General features: G+C 30.3%; 1 protein-coding gene across 6 annotated transcripts in view; it reads left to right on the top strand.

The window, feature by feature from the left end:
- The window catches only part of LOC118199919 (uncharacterized), a 99,267-nt gene extending 79,645 nt beyond the window's left edge, over positions 1–19,622 (top strand). For all 6 annotated transcript variants that reach the window (XM_035371796.2, XM_035371798.2, XM_035371799.2 and 3 more), the window contains 6 exons: positions 2,176–2,463; positions 4,406–4,678; positions 5,523–5,711; positions 7,125–7,271; positions 9,315–9,610; positions 17,726–19,622. In XM_035371796.2, coding sequence (XP_035227687.1) covers positions 2,176–2,463; positions 4,406–4,678; positions 5,523–5,711; positions 7,125–7,271; positions 9,315–9,610; positions 17,726–17,810 — 1,278 coding nt within the window. In that variant the 3' untranslated portion in view covers positions 17,811–19,622. The remainder of the gene's footprint in view (positions 1–2,175; positions 2,464–4,405; positions 4,679–5,522; positions 5,712–7,124; positions 7,272–9,314; positions 9,611–17,725) is intronic.
- Positions 19,623–19,652: the final 30 nt, after the last annotated feature.

Genomic DNA, 19,652 nt, shown 5'->3' on the forward strand with positions numbered 1-19,652 from the left:
GGAAAATACTTTTTTTTAAAATTTCCATCTCTCATTTGTAAAAATGGCTTTATCTTTCATATTGCCAGTCTTTGAATATCTTGATTTGAAATTTAAACAAGATAATAAATGTTATAAAGCACGATTTCTGAATTTTTTAGAAGCTGTTGTAAATATGTTAATTTCATTTATCTAATTTAAGTAAAAGTAAAGTAAAAGATAATTATCATTATCTTTCATTCTGGCTGCTTTTGAATTCTGATTCTTGAATCTGAAATTTAAACAATATAATAAACGTTATAAAGCATAAATTCCAAGTTACTTTTTTTTGTGTGTGGGGGGGGAGTTATTTTAAATACATTATTATTATTATTATGAATTTCATTTGTCATATTTTTCATTCGTAATTAAAAAAAGTTATGTAATTCTTTCAAAATATTCAGTCATGTGTTTGTTTTTCGTATATTAAAAATATGCTATTTAATAATCTATATATGCACACTGTGTATATACAAATACACTAAATATATATATATACAATATATTAGTGTATATACTAATTTAGTATGATGTTTTACTAATTGTGTATATACTAATTTAGTATGATGAAATCTCTCGGTACCTTCTGGCCTTTAGGGTAATCACTGGAAAGTAATGTCACTATATATCAAAAAGATATTTATGTATTATTTGCATTCGTGCTTTTAAAGGGTATTAATTGTATAATTTGTTTATTTGATTAGCATAAAAATCATAATCAATAAAATAAAACTTTGGATGCATTTACTACTTATATATGCAAGCGCTTGTTTTGAAAGAAGTGATGATTGTTCACTTGCTAGAAGAGTAATACATATATCAGTTTTCATATTGTAACAATCAAAATAAAAGCTGCATGCAATGAGTGAAACATTGAGTGATTTTTGCTTCAAGAAGCCAGTAAAATTTTAGAAACATATCAAAACTGATCAAAATGATCAGTTACAAGCTTTCGATAAGAAAGTTCTCAGTTTATGATATATGCTAGCAGTTTTTTAACATTAATTTTTCTTTTGCTTATTCTGATAAAGATATGTAGTGTATATCTATTATGACAAGTTTAACTGGGGGGGGAAGTCAGTTTTTACAATGTTTGCAGATTATGAAATATAATGTGCATGTATATTCTACATATTGTATAAGGTCCATGCACATTTGGGCATTTGCATTGTAAATTCGATTTAGTTGGCATAATGCCTGGATTATATATTAAGAAATAAAAGGAGAAAATAGATTGAGATAAGATTCTTTTTACTTCAATTAGCAGAAGAATTTGCCATTGATTATTGAGAATAACCGAAAAGTACATATGGAAGGAAAATTTACTAACTCTACTACAATTTCTTGTAAATGTAGTAATAACAAGTTCTAAAATTTTTATAAACAAAGTGATAATGAGTAATAAAATAATTAATTTTACATACAAGTAAGGAAGATAATAAAAGTAATGAAATTCTGTTCCAAATTTAAGAAATATTTTTAGAAAATATACTTTTGAGATGCTTTGTATCTATTAAAAACGTAGTTAGCAACTGAATTAAAAATTATAACTGTAGCTTCTTATTATTAAGTTTTATTTTAATTGAAATCAATAAATAAATTTCTGTTAAATTTCTAATCTGAAGTTGAATCACAAAATAATATGCGGTTTTAAAGATTTTAATAGAAATTGGTGCATCCCCTCCCCAAATAGGCCAGACATGTAAAAGGGTGTCTTTTACCTCTCTGGTTCAGGTGAAAAAATATATAGGTTTAGCTCTGATGATTGATTTCATTTGCATTTCTGTACAAGAGCATAGCCACTGTTTATTCTTTTATTGTTGAACTTTAGATAAAAATTGTTCATATTACAATTTGTCATTTTGCGTAATCACTTTTGCTTTTCGCTGTGCATGAGCTATATTTCATTTGGCTGATCTGTCATTCTTTTAAATCATTTTAATGCCATAATATTTTCCATAAAAATGACTCTAAGCATCTTAATCTTAAAATTAAATATAATTTTTTAATTAATAATTGAGCTTCAAATGCAATCAGTTAAAAATGCAATCAAATGTATAACCGAGAGTATGAAATATATGGTATAAAAATAGTTTCTAAAACTTTTTTGTGTTAAATTGCTCTTAAGCAAGTTGCAGCATTTTATTTATTTTTTAGGTTTTTGAAGAATATAATCAGGTTCGCAAGCATATTAGAGCATTTCATTCGGAAAGAAGATATCCTTGTGATAAGTGCGAAAAAATTTTTCCTCGTCCAGATAAATTAAAGTTGCACATGTTACGACATTCTGACCATAGAGAATTTTTGTGTGCAAATTGTGGAAAACAGTTTAAAAGGAAAGACAAACTTAAGGAACACATGAAGCGTATGCATGCCCCAGATAGAGAAGCCAAAGTTAATGCCAAAAACTCCAAATCATCTGGTTCAAAAAAGTTTATCCCAAAAGTAGGTCTCTTTTACTAAACATACATTGTTTATTTTATTAATACGGATAAAATTTCTTGTATGTAGAATAAATCTTAAAACATTCAATATGGTTATAAATTACTAAGCACATTTGAGTGATGAATTGTGAATGGTGTAAACATGACATAACCTCTTGTTTAAGGTAAACCATTGTGGAATATGATTTTCTGCATATGTGTTATCTAAATTATCTGCATTCAATTTGTCCAACACATGAATATAAATTATAAGAATTGCTCTGCAGAATTTCGCCTGCATTGCAGTAATAACTGGTTTGAAAATTCATTCATTAAAGACATCACACTTTTTAGAACACCAAAATCTAAACTTTAAAATTCTCATTAATGCTCCAGGACATGGTTCTGAAGCCCTCACAACATTGCATCCAAATATAGATGTTTTGTTTCTTCCACCAAACACCCATTTCCTTAATCCGACGAGTGGATCAAGAAATCACAAAAACATTCAAAGCCTATTATGTAAGGCACATTTGCATCACTGCAATAAAGCATTAAAGGTAAGCAAGGCACACTAATGGCATTTTGGAAACAATTTAACATAAGACTTTGCATAGAAATGATTAAAATCACAATGCAACAAGTTAATTCATCAATATTGAATGCTTCTTGGCATCACTGCTTGCAAAAAATAGTCAACAGTTTTGAAAGATTTCCACTGATTGAAAATGAAGCAAAAAAAAAAAAAAAAAAAAATGTACATACTGCAAAATCAGTAGGCAGCAAATGAGCTAGCTGCAGGTATGGAAGAACGAGAAATCAAAGAATTAGTCAAGAGTGACGATCATGAAGTGTCAAATGAAGAATTGGGTGATCTTATAACCAGTTGATGGTGAAATCTGCAACAGTAAGGAAGATAAAAAAACCATTAACTTACAAGAAATTAAATAAATTGATAAAAAGGGTACATAATCTTTGTGATTTTATAGTATAGATTGACTCAAATAAAGAAAGAAGAGGACACTTTATGAGAGGTATCAAAAAAAGTTTGCACTCCTTACTACAAGACATTTAATGAATTGCATCAGGCATTGTCATCATATTAAGTACCTACTTATTAAATAGAAAAGGAAATTCTTTTCAATTAACATTTGTTTCATTTTTCCTTTTTGAATACAGTAATACTGAGGTGTGTATAAATTATACATACTTTTCTTAATCTGAACAATAACTTGTTTTTTTCATAGAAAGTTAATTTTGTGGAATGTAATTTTGTTATATGCTCAATGTTTTAATGATTCCCCCCCCCCCCCAAACACAGGTTAGGCAAAGGTTTACTGTATTACATATTAAATAATGCAGCCACTCAAGCATTAAAAAATTAACACGAGTTAACATTTAAAGCAAATCTGTATGGATTTGTTTTATATTTCAGTCAATATACAGTCTGTTACGATGTATTCCCCAGCATTTTGGTTGGGCTTTATTTTTTTAATGACTTTTCTAATAAGTTATTCATTTTCATTACTGCTGTATAATTTGTTACTTAAACATGGTCTTTTCTAATCATCTCCCTTTCAGAGAAGCTTAGGGGTATTATGGGGACTTCTTTATACACTGGATGGTAAAAAATTATGTTTTCATAACTAAATTTCATTATACTTTTGAACTTAAGTAACGAATCATGGATGTCATTAGAATGCCGAAAATGCTGAGGAACATGTGACAAAAGTTTTAACTGGAATAATGTATATGTTGCCCCCCCCCTAAAAAGGACTAATAAAGGTGTTTCAGAATTTAGTAATGTTTCAAAAACTGTTTGCTACATAATTTGATGAATAATGCAAGTCATATATTATTTAGTTCGTGTAGTCCTCCTCACTGAAATTTGCTGAGTAATTTATCACCACCTTGCATTTATTTATTTATATATCTGTGTTATTAATTGTTTATATTGTGCTTAGGTATCGCCTACTGATTATCATCGTTTCATTTATAAGTGTCATACTTGCTTATTGGGATTCAAAAGAAGGGGAATGTTAGTAAACCATCTTGCCAAAAGACATCCCGATATTAGACCAGAATCTGTTCCTGAACTGAATCTTCCTATTTTAAAAACGACCAGAGATTATTACTGCCAGTATTGTGAAAAAGTTTACAAATCTAGCTCTAAGAGAAAAGCTCATATATTAAAAAATCATCCTGGTGCAGAACTTCCTATGAGTAACCGAAGAAAGGTAATTTTTCTTGTAACTGACTTTTTACAATATGTTTTTCTGTATGTGTTTTTTACTATATAAAATGATTTTGTTTTTTGAAATGTGTTTTTATTTCATAAAAATGCATTACAATCTGTGAACGGAGAAAATATTCTTAAACTTGTCATAGAGCATCAGGCTATTATCATGCTCAGGTACTTTCTAACCAAGATACCACATAATGCCAAAGATAAATGTTGGCATGGAATCTAACTACAGACGGTGTATATAAATTTTTAAGCTGATTTCATTGATTTATCATCAGCCATTGCTCGCTTTGAAATCGTTTATTTTTTTTAATCAAAAATTCGTTGAAGTGTTACAAAATCTGAAATCGATAATACAACAAATTTCAAATTCAAATTAGGGCTTTCACATGCCCATATTCTATGGAAGATAACATTATTCAAATTTTGATGACTCTAGGTACCGTTGCTTTATCACAATGTGAGAAACATGCATACATTTATGCAGATCTTCATTATTTAATTTCTTTAAAAATAAGACGGCGATAATATATGCCGGCAACGATTTCAAAAGTGATACAGCCTTTTAAGGCTTTCGACACAAAATGGCAAAACAAAATTAATGGTCCTTCAGGATAAATTGCCTCTTTGGACTAATTAATTAAAAATTAGCTTTAATTTTAAATATTGATTATGAATGTGAAAAACATAATTTATGCAAATGGGATATTGAAGGATATATAAATTGAAAAAGGATGAGAATTGGTTTAAACCATTATATTTTTGGAGCATTATTATGTCTGAGGTATGTAGCCCTTAAGCAGTTTCTTAATATTTTTGTCTTTCTTCTCATGTAGGGAGGAGTTCCAGAAATCCCAGGTATGCCAAATCCCACTTTTTCACAAACTGTTGGAAGCATTACTACTCATCCCCACCACTGCAGCTGGTGCCACAAGCAGTATGCTAGCAAAGCTAAGTTATTACAGCATCAACGAAAGAAACACATGGATATGCTGTCTCTGAGCTATGTTGCCAACAATACTAAGGTACTACTTTTTTTGCCTGAAGTTCACTGAAATGTCGTTTAGGATTTTAATTAAATATTTAAGTGCACATCTTGGATAACTAAAGTCGAACATTTTGTGTTTTGATTATATGGTATATTTAGAAAAATATTTCTGTTTGATCTTGACAGTTACATTAAATACCAATAAACCATGCTTTAATTTTATTTAAATTTTAAATAATATTTAGATAACATTTAAGATAAATTAAAAAAAGTTATGTTAAGGAATGAGATTTTTTAATCATACTTAAGAAAATGTGTAAACTTGATTCCTTTTAGTTAGTTTTAATACTAAGGATTGTTCAGCAATTTTAATTATTTTTTTATATTAAAATTTTGTAATGACCAGTAGAAGACCAGAAATCTGCATAATTTGGGATTTCCAGATTTGAGGTCATAAAAGAAAATTGTTAGATTTAGGCGTAAAAAAAAAGGATGAGTAGTGAAATAAAATTAGAAAAGCATGTAGAAGCAATTAATATCTTTATAGTGTTTTTGTAGAGCAAAACAAAAAAAAGGGGGAGGAATTAAAAGATATTAAGTATATTTTCAAACTTCTGGTTCATTGTAGTAAGTTTTAAAACTTTAGAATACTTGGATTTTAAAATTTTATTTCTTTTATTTTATACAATATAAAAAATAATGATTTTCCTTATCAAACTATATTTTTTAAGCATTTCTAAATGATCAGATTTTTCTTGCTTATGGTCAGTTAATATAGCCATAAGTTGTGTCACCCAATCATACGTGTACGCGAAAACAGATTTTTAATTTAAAGGTTTCATGGTCTTATTAATTTCAAATTTTGTTGTTTATATTTGAGAGGCTATGTATATTTTAAGTCTTGGCAGATTTTTGGTCTTATGCTGTATTTTAAATTCAGTGTCATGTTCTTTTTTTGGGGAGAATATGTTTTTAAGGGGTATTTTTGACTCTATTGTTATTTTTTATTGACCACTCAAAACTTTGAAACAATACCAGAGCATTTTGTGGTGGGGAAAAAAAAATACTGCTAATTGAAGATGAGATGGGATTTTTCAGTTACAAATTTTAAAGTTGGAAATGGCGTATTGGTTTGTATTTTAGAGTTTAAGATAAACACCAGTATGCTTAGAAAGATAGTGATTGAATATCACTATTATACATTGTCTTGATTCTTAGTTTCTTGTACCTGGTATCAAATAATAACTTGATTGAGTAATTTCATAAATTTTTAAGGAAGTAAAATAATTTGTTTTTGTCATGTATATGACATTGCCCTCCTGTTGTTTCTTCTCTTACTTCCAAGAAACATTTTATCTTGATAATAAGAGAATGTAGTCTTTGAAATATGCATTGAATCCTCATTATTTTTAGAATTCAATAAATTTTTTAATTAATCAAAACTTCTTAGGTGGAACCAGTGTGTGATCAAGGTACACAGGTTACAGGACAGATAGTGATAGAAAGTATATCTTCTGGTCTCAGCCGTGAGACTGCAGCTGTTCTTATTGATGCCAGTAAACGGAAGATTCATTATGTAGATAAAGATGCCTTAGTGGTGAGTTTTAAGAATCTTGCATTCTAATATTTGGCATATAATTTTTTATTTGTATTATGTGCATAATTAAATATCAGAATATATATTCATAATATCAAAGAAAGTATCTTAATGTTTAATAAAATTTTAGAATTGGCAGAATAATATTAAGTACATAATTTAATAGAATAGTTTGTTGAAGATTTAGCTGCTGAATTGCATATATAAAACAAATTATATTAACTTCGTACAAGACTTGCCACGTAGCATTTTATATGCCAAATGCACAATCACAAAATAAAATTTATCAGTTTCAAAGGAAATTTTAACTTGATTTAAAAATGCAAAAGAAAAAGCTGAGAACAAATTTAGAACTTATGCAAGTTAAGAAGTCGTAAGGCCAAATGATTTGAACAGTGAGATTGAACTAAGATAGTTTTGATTATATGGTATATTTAAAAAAAAAGATTTGAGTTTCATCTTGACAGTTACATTAAATAACATTAAACCAGGGTTTAATTTTAGTTAAATTTTAAATGATTAAATAATTTTTAGATAACGTTTCCTTTAGATTTAAGATAAATTAAAAAAGTTATGTTAAGGAATGAGATTTGTAATCATATTAGGTCAGTCCATAAATTTGTGCACTTTTTTGGTAAATTTTTAAATAATATATAAAAAAAAAAAAAAAAAAAAAAAAACACAATTTAACATTTTCGTCAATTATATATTTTCCTCCATTATCTGCAATGTCTCGTCATCTTACATCTTACAGGCAGCTTTTTTATGCCATTGCTGTAGAAAGACTCAGGTTTTGATGCAAAAAAACTTGAAAGTTCTTTGTGTACATCCTGTTTAGAATTTAATTTTTTTTTTCCAAGTAAAATATTTTGCAAGGTACGAAATAAGTGAAAATCACTTAGGGCAATATCTGGGGAGTAAGGATGTGTTAAAAGCTCCCAATTAAATTCTCTAATTTTTTGCAGTGTTGTTCGAGCCATATATGGTCTAGCGTTATCATGATGAAACAACACTTTCTTGATATTCACCAATCGTGGGCATTTTTTCTATCAATTCTGAGTTTAGACAGCAAAGTTGTTCACTATAAACTTCTGAATTATTGTTTGATTTGATTCTAACAGTTCAAAACGTCCTGAACGGGGTTCCGTCATCAATGCTGCTTTTTTAAACCATTTCTGGGCAGCCCTTACACTAATAGAGTGTTCACCATGTACACTATTAATTTTTATCACTGCAAACCTGGCAGATTCACTACACAAAAATAAAAAATGTAGCACAGCACGTTTATACTGATTATATATATTCATCTTCTATGGATACTAAAATGCATTCGATATTTACAAAAGTTGGTGATGAACTGAATAATATGTTAGTCAAACAGGTTCAAAATTGTATTGTTTTAGTAAATGCGTCATAGTGAATTCCATGCATACTCTTAATGTGTTATGGACTAACCCAATACTTAAGAAAATGTGTAAACTTGATTCCTTTTAGTCAGTTTTAATGCTAGTCAATTAGTTGGGAGTACAGATTATTGGAGTTGTACTGTAATACAAAAGTATTTTTTCCTAGTTATGTAATTTTTTTCTGTTCATCTTATACAAGTCTGTTCATTAATGTGAAATTTCATTTATATATTTTTTTTCCACATATGACTGCAGAGAGATCATATATTTCTGTGGCTCATCTGTAGTCCAGTTTTTTTTTTTATTTTCTGTAATGTTAAACTTCTGATAATAGCTTTAATGGAAACCACTGTTTGATTGTCAAACCAATTCATCAGAAAACTACAACTTTCAGTGTCTCTTAAAGAATTGCTACAGTTTTGCATTATTTATGCTGTGCTTTTAGGCAACATCTGTATCAAAAACTGTGCTATATCAAGCAGTGTTATAACGGGAAAAGGTTTTGGGGGTATATTACATCTCCAAAAGAAAATCGCTTTTAAAGTAAATGATTGTTTTTTTTTTTTTTTTGAATAGAAATTAATGTTTATTATTTAAATTGTATGAATGTGATTTCTAATCAGATTTATTATAATAGGTTTCAACTCATCCTGATGGATTACCTACTGCAGATCTCCTAACACAAGCAATGTCTGAGTTGACTCATAATTTTGCAGAATATCGGTCATCTGGTGAATTTCTGTCAACCCGCCTTTCTCATTCTACTCCAGCTACATTAGTCAATCCCTCTCCCTCAACAACCCCTATTCCTGCTCCAGCATCTCCCAGCATAGCTCCTCCTGAATCCCCAACCCCAGTGCTTGACACTGCACCCCTGGATCAAATACAATTAAATCAACTTCTTGCTCATTACCAGCAACAGCAACAAATTAGGTAAGAACCCATTGTAGATTTTCTTTCATTTCTTAGAATTTTTATTCAGTTATAAACAAATAATCTTATCATTAATTTATAAATGTATGAATGAGAGCCATTCACTGCACAAATCGATTAATTCCATAAAACAAATAAAGGATAAATGATATCAAATATTGTACATTGTTTTTTAAAATTCACTGAATATAGATTCAAATAAATATTGTAGAATGCATAAATACAGATGTAGCTTTCATCTAACACTGTATAAAATTAATAAGCCCCAAACTAATTGTCAGTAATGTTACAGCTTTCATTTGACTGGGGGAATTGATTGATTTGACAAAAAGTTAAATTCAGCATTCAAATTCTGAAGTTTATATTTCAGAAAAGTTTACTATATATTTTTATTACATATCTTTCATAAAAATGAATATTTTAAGTTCTGTTATAACATTATTTGTGATTAATTCATCAGCTGTATGTGAGGTTTCACCATTTTGATTTGTTCTGAAGTTTTTATAGTAATCTTGCTTAATAGGAGAATAAATTTTAGCAGATCCATCATGTCTCTCCTTTCCCCCCTCCGTCACAGTATATATTAAAGGCAGATCTACAGTTTTTAAACTTAATGGTCTAGCTGCTACAGATATACTTTCATTAATGGCATTAAATTCTGAATCTTCATTTTAGTCACATTTGAATTGTTTGAGGTGTGATTTGGACCTTTCTAACTTTATTCAGTGCATTTTAGCCAATTTACTGGAAACCTTTAACTGTTACTTTTCTATAAATGACTGAATTTTATAAAGGTTGTTGGGGGGGGGGGAATCTTGGTGAGTCATTTGGATTACCTTAAATGATGCTTTCTTTTTACATTTTGATTATATTGTACCAATTCATCTAGTGAAAAAATGTATTTAATTTTTTTTTTTTTTTTTTGCATGAGACTCAGTAATGGCAAATAGCTAAGTCGACTTGCCAAAAATTTCATTTCAAATGACTCAACTCTTATTAGTTTTTAAACTTAATGGTCTAGCTGCTACAGATATACTTTCATTAATGGCATTAAATTCTGAATCTTCATTTTAGTCACATTTGAATTGTTTGAGGTGTGATTTGGACCTTTCTAACTTTATTCAGTGCATTTTAGCCAATTTACTGGAAACCTTTAACTGTTACTTTTCTATAAATGACTGAATTTTATAAAGGTTGTTGGGGGGGGGGAAATCTTGGTGAGTCATTTGTATTACCTTAAATGATGCTTTCTTTTTACATTTTGATTATATTGTACCAATTCATCTAGTGAAAAAAATGTATTAAATTTTTTTTTTTTTTTTTTTTTTTTTTGCATGAGACTCAGTAATGGCAAATAGCTAAGTCGACTTGCCAAAAATTTCATTTCAAATGACTCAACTCTTATTAGTTTTTAAACTTAATGGTCTAGCTGCTACAGATATACTTTCATTAATGGCATTAAATTCTGAATCTTCATTTTAGTCACATTTGAATTGTTTGAGGTGTGATTTGGACCTTTCTAACTTTATTCAGTGCATTTTAGCCAATTTACTGGAAACCTTTAACTGTTACTTTTCTATAAATGACTGAATTTTATAAAGGTTGTTGGGGGGGGGAAATCTTGGTGAGTCATTTGTATTACCTTAAATGATGCTTTCTTTTTACATTTTGATTATATTGTACCAATTCATCTAGTGAAAAAAATGTAATTTTTTTTTTTTTTTTTTTGCATGAGACTCAGTAATGGCAAATAGCTAAGTCGACTTGCCAAAAATTTCATTTCAAATGACTCAACTCTTATTTCTGTACTTTGAACAAATTTCAATAATCTTAGACAGTTTTAATATTTCTGTTTTGTCTGGTACACAAATCTGAATGTTATTACTTTTTCAAAATTTTAAATGTAATTCTTGTTAGGCATGATGAAATTTAAGACCTTGAGAAGATCTTTCAGTTTCTGGCCAAACAAATATGTGGTTTTTATTTTTATTGAAATCATGGCAACTGAAATTATAAATATATGAGTTTCACTTATAATGAGCAATAGATGTGGTCAGTTTAGGAAAGACTAAAGCTTTTGCTAAGTTGAAAGAAAATCTGGAGATTTTCTCGGATGCTGCCATTTGAACTGCAGCCATATGACGAGAGCCTGTTCAGTCTCTTCAATTTCTGCCATCTGAAGATATAATTTTTATTTTCAAAGAATTGCAAGTTTGGGCATTGTATCCTTAGATGTATGTTTAAAATGTAAATTAAATTTTGTAGACAATACCTTATAGTGATATCTTTCTTTCACTTATTTCTGGTGCTACATTTTTCTTTTTGCATTGTGTGATGTATAGTTCATACATTTTCTTAATATTTAATTCAGGATTTAAATATTGTCATTTTGAATTATGAGCTCTGGTACATTAGCTAGCTTAGGCTGGAAACGATTCCTATATGCTTTATAACGTGTGTCATCTATTTTATTGCTTGCAACATGGCCGTTGCGCTGATCAACTAAGTACACAACTTGTTCTTTTGAATAACATTTGTAATCCACCTGTCACTCACCTGATAAGTATCCCTAGAATATTTTTTGCAAACGGGAATATCATGTTGGTCTTTTTGAAAATAATATGTAAAAAAATGTGATCTTGGTTCTTTAGTGTTATTTGTGGGCATCTTCTTTTTATTTCTTTAATACAACCTCATAAAAAATATTTTGCTCAAGTTGACTATGTAAACTGTAAAACTTCAGGGCAACTTCTCTCCCATCTGAAATAATTTTTTGATTGCACTTCTGATGACATTTGCATATGAAATCGACAAATGTTTTTACAAGCGTTATATTTCCTCCTCAATTCTTGTATGCCAAACGTTTTTTTCTCTTATGCTTTTGTAAATTTTGGGTTGAGTTATCAGGATTACAACTTTTTTCTTTCCCAATCAGTGTGTTTGGTACAATATTTTTACTGTTGCTGTCAGAAGAATCCAAAGAGAAACGTAACTGTTTGAGCCAGACTTTCTGTTAATAAATCGTGTTGGGGAATCATCAGATGGTCCACTGTTTTCCACTGATAATAATGATAAAATACTTATTTACTTAAAAATGACTATCAAGTTGAAATAATTCTTTATGATAATTCAAACACAATACCTGATTCTGCAGCAACTAGACTGTGACTGATTAATTTATGTTACTTTAATTTAGGTAAAATGGCATTAAAAAATTACTGTTATCATTCAGCGTGTGCTATTCAATTTGAGTTTAATTGTTGCAATGATTTACATTAGATTACGGAGTTAATCAAAATGGTGTTTGTTTGGGAAATTTATTATAAATATAAAAAAAGACTATGTGTGAACCAAGTTGAAACTCTTAAATTTAAGATATTGTAGAAAGTGGAGTTAATCAATTCATGCAGTGAACGACTCATATATATATATAAAACAAGACAAAAAGTAATAAATCTTGAACTAAAGCCATAAAGGCATAAAATAAATGAAATTTAAAACCAGTATAATTCCAAGATCTGCGAGTAAAAGCTTTATTGTAAATTAGTCTTTTTAGTGCCCATACCAAATCAGTGAGAAAATGTCAAAGTTTTGACTTGAAGTTAGCAGTGTAATAACCTTGACATGCAAAAAACATTTTTTTTGCTGTAGTTACAAGACTATTGTTTTAACTAATGAATTTGCAATGAACTGGTTAAAAGTGAAAAAAGATGGCAATAATATAACAGACAGCACAGTGCATTTTGTGGCATACAGGTAAGGTTATATTGAATGCCAGAAAGCACATCAAGGTATCTGATTATAAGGAGGGATACTTTTATGGAGTACTTTCTAAGAAAAATTGGCTCACATTCACCGTACACCTGTGAAAAATGGGCTATGCAGCCTTTTCACCTGGGCTTGAATCCAAGTCAAACTATTTGCATTCAACAAGCAGTCTTAATCATTTGGCCATCAGCAGGGCTTTGTGATACACAGTTACAAAATATTTGTGTGTTGTCACTGCTACAGTCACAGTAGATATAGTGCAGCATAATAAATGGAAACCATAGAATATAATTTTGATACCTGCTAGGCAGGTATCAAAATACTCTGTACTGCAAAATGATGCATTAATTAATTAGTTGAAATTCAATTTTTTTTTATTAAAACCACTACACTGTTAAAATTTTAACTAACTCGTTTACTTATTTAATCTATAGTAATGTTAAATTTATATTCAGTCAGTAGTCTTAAAATAGCAGGCTGCATGCAGCCCACATATACATTTCAATCATGTATTTGTTGCAGATATTTTAAGATTTTAGTAATTTGAAATCGAAGTTTGCAATATTTTCTTGCTGTTAAAAACAAACATGAATAATATACCAGAAAGTCTGTAAATGAAGCTAATTAATTTATATTGTGATATACACTGAAGTGACAAAAGTCATGGGATAGCAATATGCAAATATACAGATGGCAGTAGTATCACATAGAAAATGTATAAATGCGAAGTGCTTTGGCAGGGCTTTCATTTGTGTTCAAGTTATTCATGTGAAGAGGCTTTGACGTGATTATGGCCACACGACGAGAATTAACAGACTTTGAACGTGGAATGGTTAGTTGGAGCTAGACGCATGGGTCATTCCATTTCAGATATCGTTACGGAATTCAACATTCCGAGATCCACAGTGTCAAGACTGTGCCGAGAGTATCTAATTTCAGGCATAACATCCCACCATGGACAGCGCAGTGGCCGACCACCTGCACTTAACGACCGAGACCAGCAACGCCTGCGTAGAGTTGTCAGTGTTCACAGACAAGCAACACTGCGTCAAATAACCGCAGAAATCAATGTGGGACGTACGAAGGACGTGTCCGATAGGACAGTGCGTCGGAATTTGTCTTCCTTGGGCTATGCCAGCAGAAGACCGACTCGAGTGCCTTTACTGACAGCACGACATCGCCTGCAGCGACTCTCGTGGGCTTGTGAGCATATCAGTTGGTCCTAAACGAATAGAAAACAGTGGCTTGGTCAGATGAGTCACAATTTCAGTTGGTAAGAGCTGATGGTAGGGTTCGAGTGTGGCGCAGACCCCACGAAGCCATGGACCCAAGTTGTCAACAAGGCACTGTTCAAGCTGGTGGTGGTTCCATAATGGTCTGGGCTGTTTTTACATGGCATGGACTCGGTCCTCTGGTGCAACTGAACCGATCATTGACTGAAAATGGATACCTTCAGCTACTTGGAGATCACTTACAGCCATTCATGGACTTCACGTACTCAAACAACGATGGGATTTTTATGGATGATAATGCGCCATGTCACCGGGCCACAATTGTTTGTGATTGGTTAGAAGAACATTCTGGACAATTCCAGCGAATGATCTGGCCACCTAGATCGCCCGACATGAATCCCATCGAACATTTACGGGACATCATCGAGAGGTCAGTTCGTGCCCAAAACCCTGCACCGTCAACACTTTCACAATTATGGACGCAGCATGGCTCAATATTTCTGCAGGGGACTTCCAACGACTTGTTGAGTCCATGCCACGTCGAGTTGCTGCACTTCGCCAGGCAAAAGGAGAACCGACAAAATATTAGGAGGTATCCCGTGACTTTTGTCACTTCAGTGTAAATCTTATTCAGAGATTTGAAGATACAGATTTGCTTGACTTTGATTTGTACTTCTGTTAAGAAATAAATAAAGCTTAATTAAGAATAACTTTTTTGTTTAAGAATTATTGCTTTGTTTGAGAATATATTTTTATGTGAACAGCTCCAACCCCCTCCAACAGTTTAAAATCAATAAGAAAGGAACCCAACTGACTAGACCATCTGCAGTCCATGATAAATGTAATATCTAGTAATTTGTTTCAACTTTATGAGAATCGAAACAGCATATAGTGTCAGGCTTTAGTAACAAATAAAGAAGTTTATTATTATTTACATGCTAATACATGTATTTTTATTTATGTGTTGAATAAAATATAAGAATAAGAGAAAGAGACTAGATTATCATTATTTATTTATTCTCAAGGTTTGTCCCTCTAGAAACATTTTCTCTGAAAGCTTAGAAAGTTTTCATTATCTGTGTACCAAACTTTATATTTTAGAAAATAAATACAAATTTTTTCTTTTGCAGTAGTACTATTACTGTTTATGTGCTTTGATAAATATTATTAATTTTGTTAATGAAATTTTTCTATTTGTTAAAAAAAAATAACTTCCCTTTTAGCTATTTTCAAATTGCACGTTCAGCCTGCATGGAGTTTGAGTTTGAGACCACTGTACAGTCAAAAGTCATTAATTCGGACTCCAATAATCCGGAATGATCTATAATCCGGACCTCAAAGCTACAAACTTTCTGCGCATGCGAAGCATTGACGCATGCGCGTAAGACCTTTACCGCTGCAAATTTGCGTGTGCAAAATACGTTTACGAATGCGCGTTTAATGTATAACGGACAGGATAAGCTAAGCTAAAATTATCTAATTATCTATTTCAGTTAATGTTGCAGATTGCGTTGTTCCTTAATCTTCGAATTGGATCCAGATTATTATTTTTTGCAGACTGTTAGAGCAATTTTATAAAAGTAAGCTTGAACTTTCGATTATGTCAAATATAATTTCTGATATATATTTACTAATATGTAAAGGATCTACAAAGCAAAAGTATGTTTCGAAGGTTATTAAACAAAAAGTAGAATTGCTGCAAAAAATGGATAAAGGCATATCCTTTGTTTATCTAAACTTTAACGTTTGTTTATCTTTAACGCCGCGGCGCGCAATGAATTAAAGTTGATCTGTCAGCACTATCCTTATCTTCAGGGCAGATGTTTTTATTTTATTTGGCTTATAATTCCTTACTAAATGTAATATTTCATTTCGATGTACTCCATCTTTGATATGATTTAAATCAAATTCCTCGTCATTATAATTCTCTTCCGATAGTGAAGAAAGTGACAGAGGTTATTGAAAACGAAAAAATTTCGATTGACAAATTAGTCAGTATTCTCGACACAGCAATTATAGGACTTGAACAGCGGAACTTTGTAACTGAACAGGAAATTATGTCTGTTTATAGAATTAAAGAAAATGTATTATCACATAAAAAACGAAGCAACTTAAACATCTTACATTGAAAGAAATGTTTAATAAAGTAAACAAATAAATATTAAGCTTTTTTTTGTAAATTTTGATACCCTTTAGATCATAATTGTTCTTTATTTCGTAAATTATGGTTTCATATTTTTAATTTTATAATTTCTGCATGCCATTTTACCAGATTTAAACTGATCATCTATAATCCGGAAAAATCGATAAACCGAAATCGCCAAAGTCTCGACGAGTCCGGATTAACGACTTTTGATTGTATTAAATTTTTGAGAAAAATAGACCCAGGTTTTAAATCAATATATTGTGTTTTATTGTCTATCTTTTTAATTTTTATGCTAAAATAATTAGAAAGTGTCCAAGAGACTGTAAGTCAGGCGAGGTAACCTTAACATAAATAAATAAGTTTTGCTTAATAACAATACCACCACTGCTTTTAGCCAGCCACTTTGTATGATACCAGTTATTGCAACAAGAAGCATAGTACATATTCTGTGACATTATTTGTTATAACTGTTCAAAGCAATTTTCGACTAACTTATAGAATATAACCATTTACTGGGGGGGAATGCATCATTTTATCCCTTTACTATAACTATACTAGACAATGATCCAGCTTACATAGATGGGAGCAGAATAATTATCTTGATATCATTATGGTAATTAATGGAATTCTTACTCAAATTTATTTACTATACTGTTAAAAAAAAGGTAAACTTACTTTGCAATAAAAATAATCAAGGTCTGCCGAATACTTTTTTAATAATAATGTTTAAAACCAGATCTACCTTTTTTTCAGTGACATATTTAAAAATACATATGAAAATTAAAAATCATGCAAAGAAAAATTGGGTTTCTCCTATTTTGGCTGCAATTGATAATTCCTACCATGACTGAATAATTTTCACTTATTATACATAAACAGCTAAAAAGTTTGTAAAACTTTTTTAACTACTTTGAAATCAAATTTTTTCCTTCTATTATCTTAACATAATGTTTTAATTATCTGTTACAGCCAACAGCAGTTAGCTGTTGTGGTGACTTCCCGACCTTGGCCAAATGCTGTTACAACTAGCCTGAGCAACTATCCAGCCCGATGAAAAGACTTGGATAAATGCTGATGGAATCTGAAAAAAAAAAATTTAGTGCCATTTTTATGGCTGCAGCCTTGATGGGCTTGCACATTGCACATTGTAGTGAGAGCACACTGCTGTTGAGGAGGAGCTATTGTTGAAGCCATTTTGGGAGTAGTAGAAATAGGGGACAAGGCATGATGCCTGTCTTGTTTGAATGCCCATCTAGCATATATTGCTGGGCTGTGTAAGTTGTGGGTTCATGTTTAAAAGAGATTTTATGAAGGAACCAAATATCTATATACTTTTTGGTTCTTACTGACTTATATAGGCTATGTGTTTTGTCTCTTCAAACCAAAGATTTTAAAAATTTCCAATCCCATCCCTTTTTTAACCTTTTAAATGTTGTGATAGCTAGATAGAAAGTTTGGAAAATAGAGTGGTTGTTGTTATTGCTTTTTAAACCACTTTGTGCCATTTCTTTTTCCTATTGGTGGATACTGCTTGTCCTTCTTTAAACTTAGTTTCTGGAATGTGCTGTGCTCTTGATGTTGATTGACGTAATTGAATTTGTTTTACAGGGTTTGACACTTATTAAATATTTTAATTGAGTAGGAGATATTTGAATGTTAAAGTCAGAAATTTCTGACAAGTCACTTGTTACTTAGGTTCATTGTAAATCTCTGGCTGTAATAGCACAATTCATTTCATATTGTAAAGCATTCTCATTGTTGATAGCATTTGATCTGTATATTTGTATATGAAAAATTCAAAGATTTTATGAATATTAGAAAAGTAAAATCATGCAATTTAGTTTTGGATGGATTTTTAATTTTTTAAGTATGCTTTTTTTATTTGTGTTCATGTAATTAGCTCATGATATTAAAATTAGTGTTATTGGCTTTATTTATTTAAATATAAATGGAATTAAAATTTGCTTAATTTTAATCATTTATATTTTTTCCTGTTGCTAATAACGTGCCATTCTTTAAACATTAGTTATTTCATTGGTATTGGGAAATTTTAAATAGATTAAATCATCAGGTTATTTTGCTTTAATCTATAATGTAAAGAGATTTGTACAGAATATTAAACATAATATAAATTCTATTTTTTAACGGCTGGGATGCACCTAAGTCGATGTGAAACTGTTCAAATATTTGGACATTTTATTTATCGTATAGCACATTGTACATTAAATAGCCAGTGCTATATCTATTTCATTAGCTTGTTCAAATTTTAAATGAAACTTTATTGCACTCTAATCTCTCTAATTTCACTTTTTGGACTATAGTATTGCAGAAAGCTTTTAGCAGTTTTACTGTCACTTAAAGATATCAATTTTTGAAGCCCAAAATTACTTTTTATGTATGAAGCTTATGGCAGTATTTGCCATCATTTAAGTATTTCATGGCATCAAGCCCAAATTACTTAATTACATCTAGTATTACTTGCACCCTGCCAAATAATCAGTTTTTCCATTATATACACAAGCATCCAACTTTTAGATGAGATCCAGCTCTCTTACATAGGTTGTTTTATCTTATAGCACAGAAATTTTTGAAATTTTATTTCACCATGTCCTTTAAAATGGCAGCTATGTGCATTTCATCCCTTTTTAATATCTGTGCCATTACTGTAGTTATGTATATTTTAAGTGTTTTCCTTCAGTTCAGTCTGCCCAAGGAAGGTTTTGTAATATTAAATATTTATTTTTTCAATTTATATGTTGGTAAGTTTTCAGAAATTTGTTATTGTAAATTGGATAGTGAGTTATGTATTTCTTATCTGATTTCAAGTAGCATATGTCGTACATGTAATAAACATTTTTCTGTGTTATTTTTTCATTTGAAGCTTATTTAAACATAA

Source organism: Stegodyphus dumicola, chromosome 5 (genome assembly GCF_044657685.1).
Source record: "Stegodyphus dumicola isolate Sdum_Otavi_A_Nest chromosome 5, ASM4465768v1".
In the NCBI taxonomy this organism is placed as follows: Eukaryota; Metazoa; Arthropoda; class Arachnida; order Araneae; family Eresidae; genus Stegodyphus; species Stegodyphus dumicola.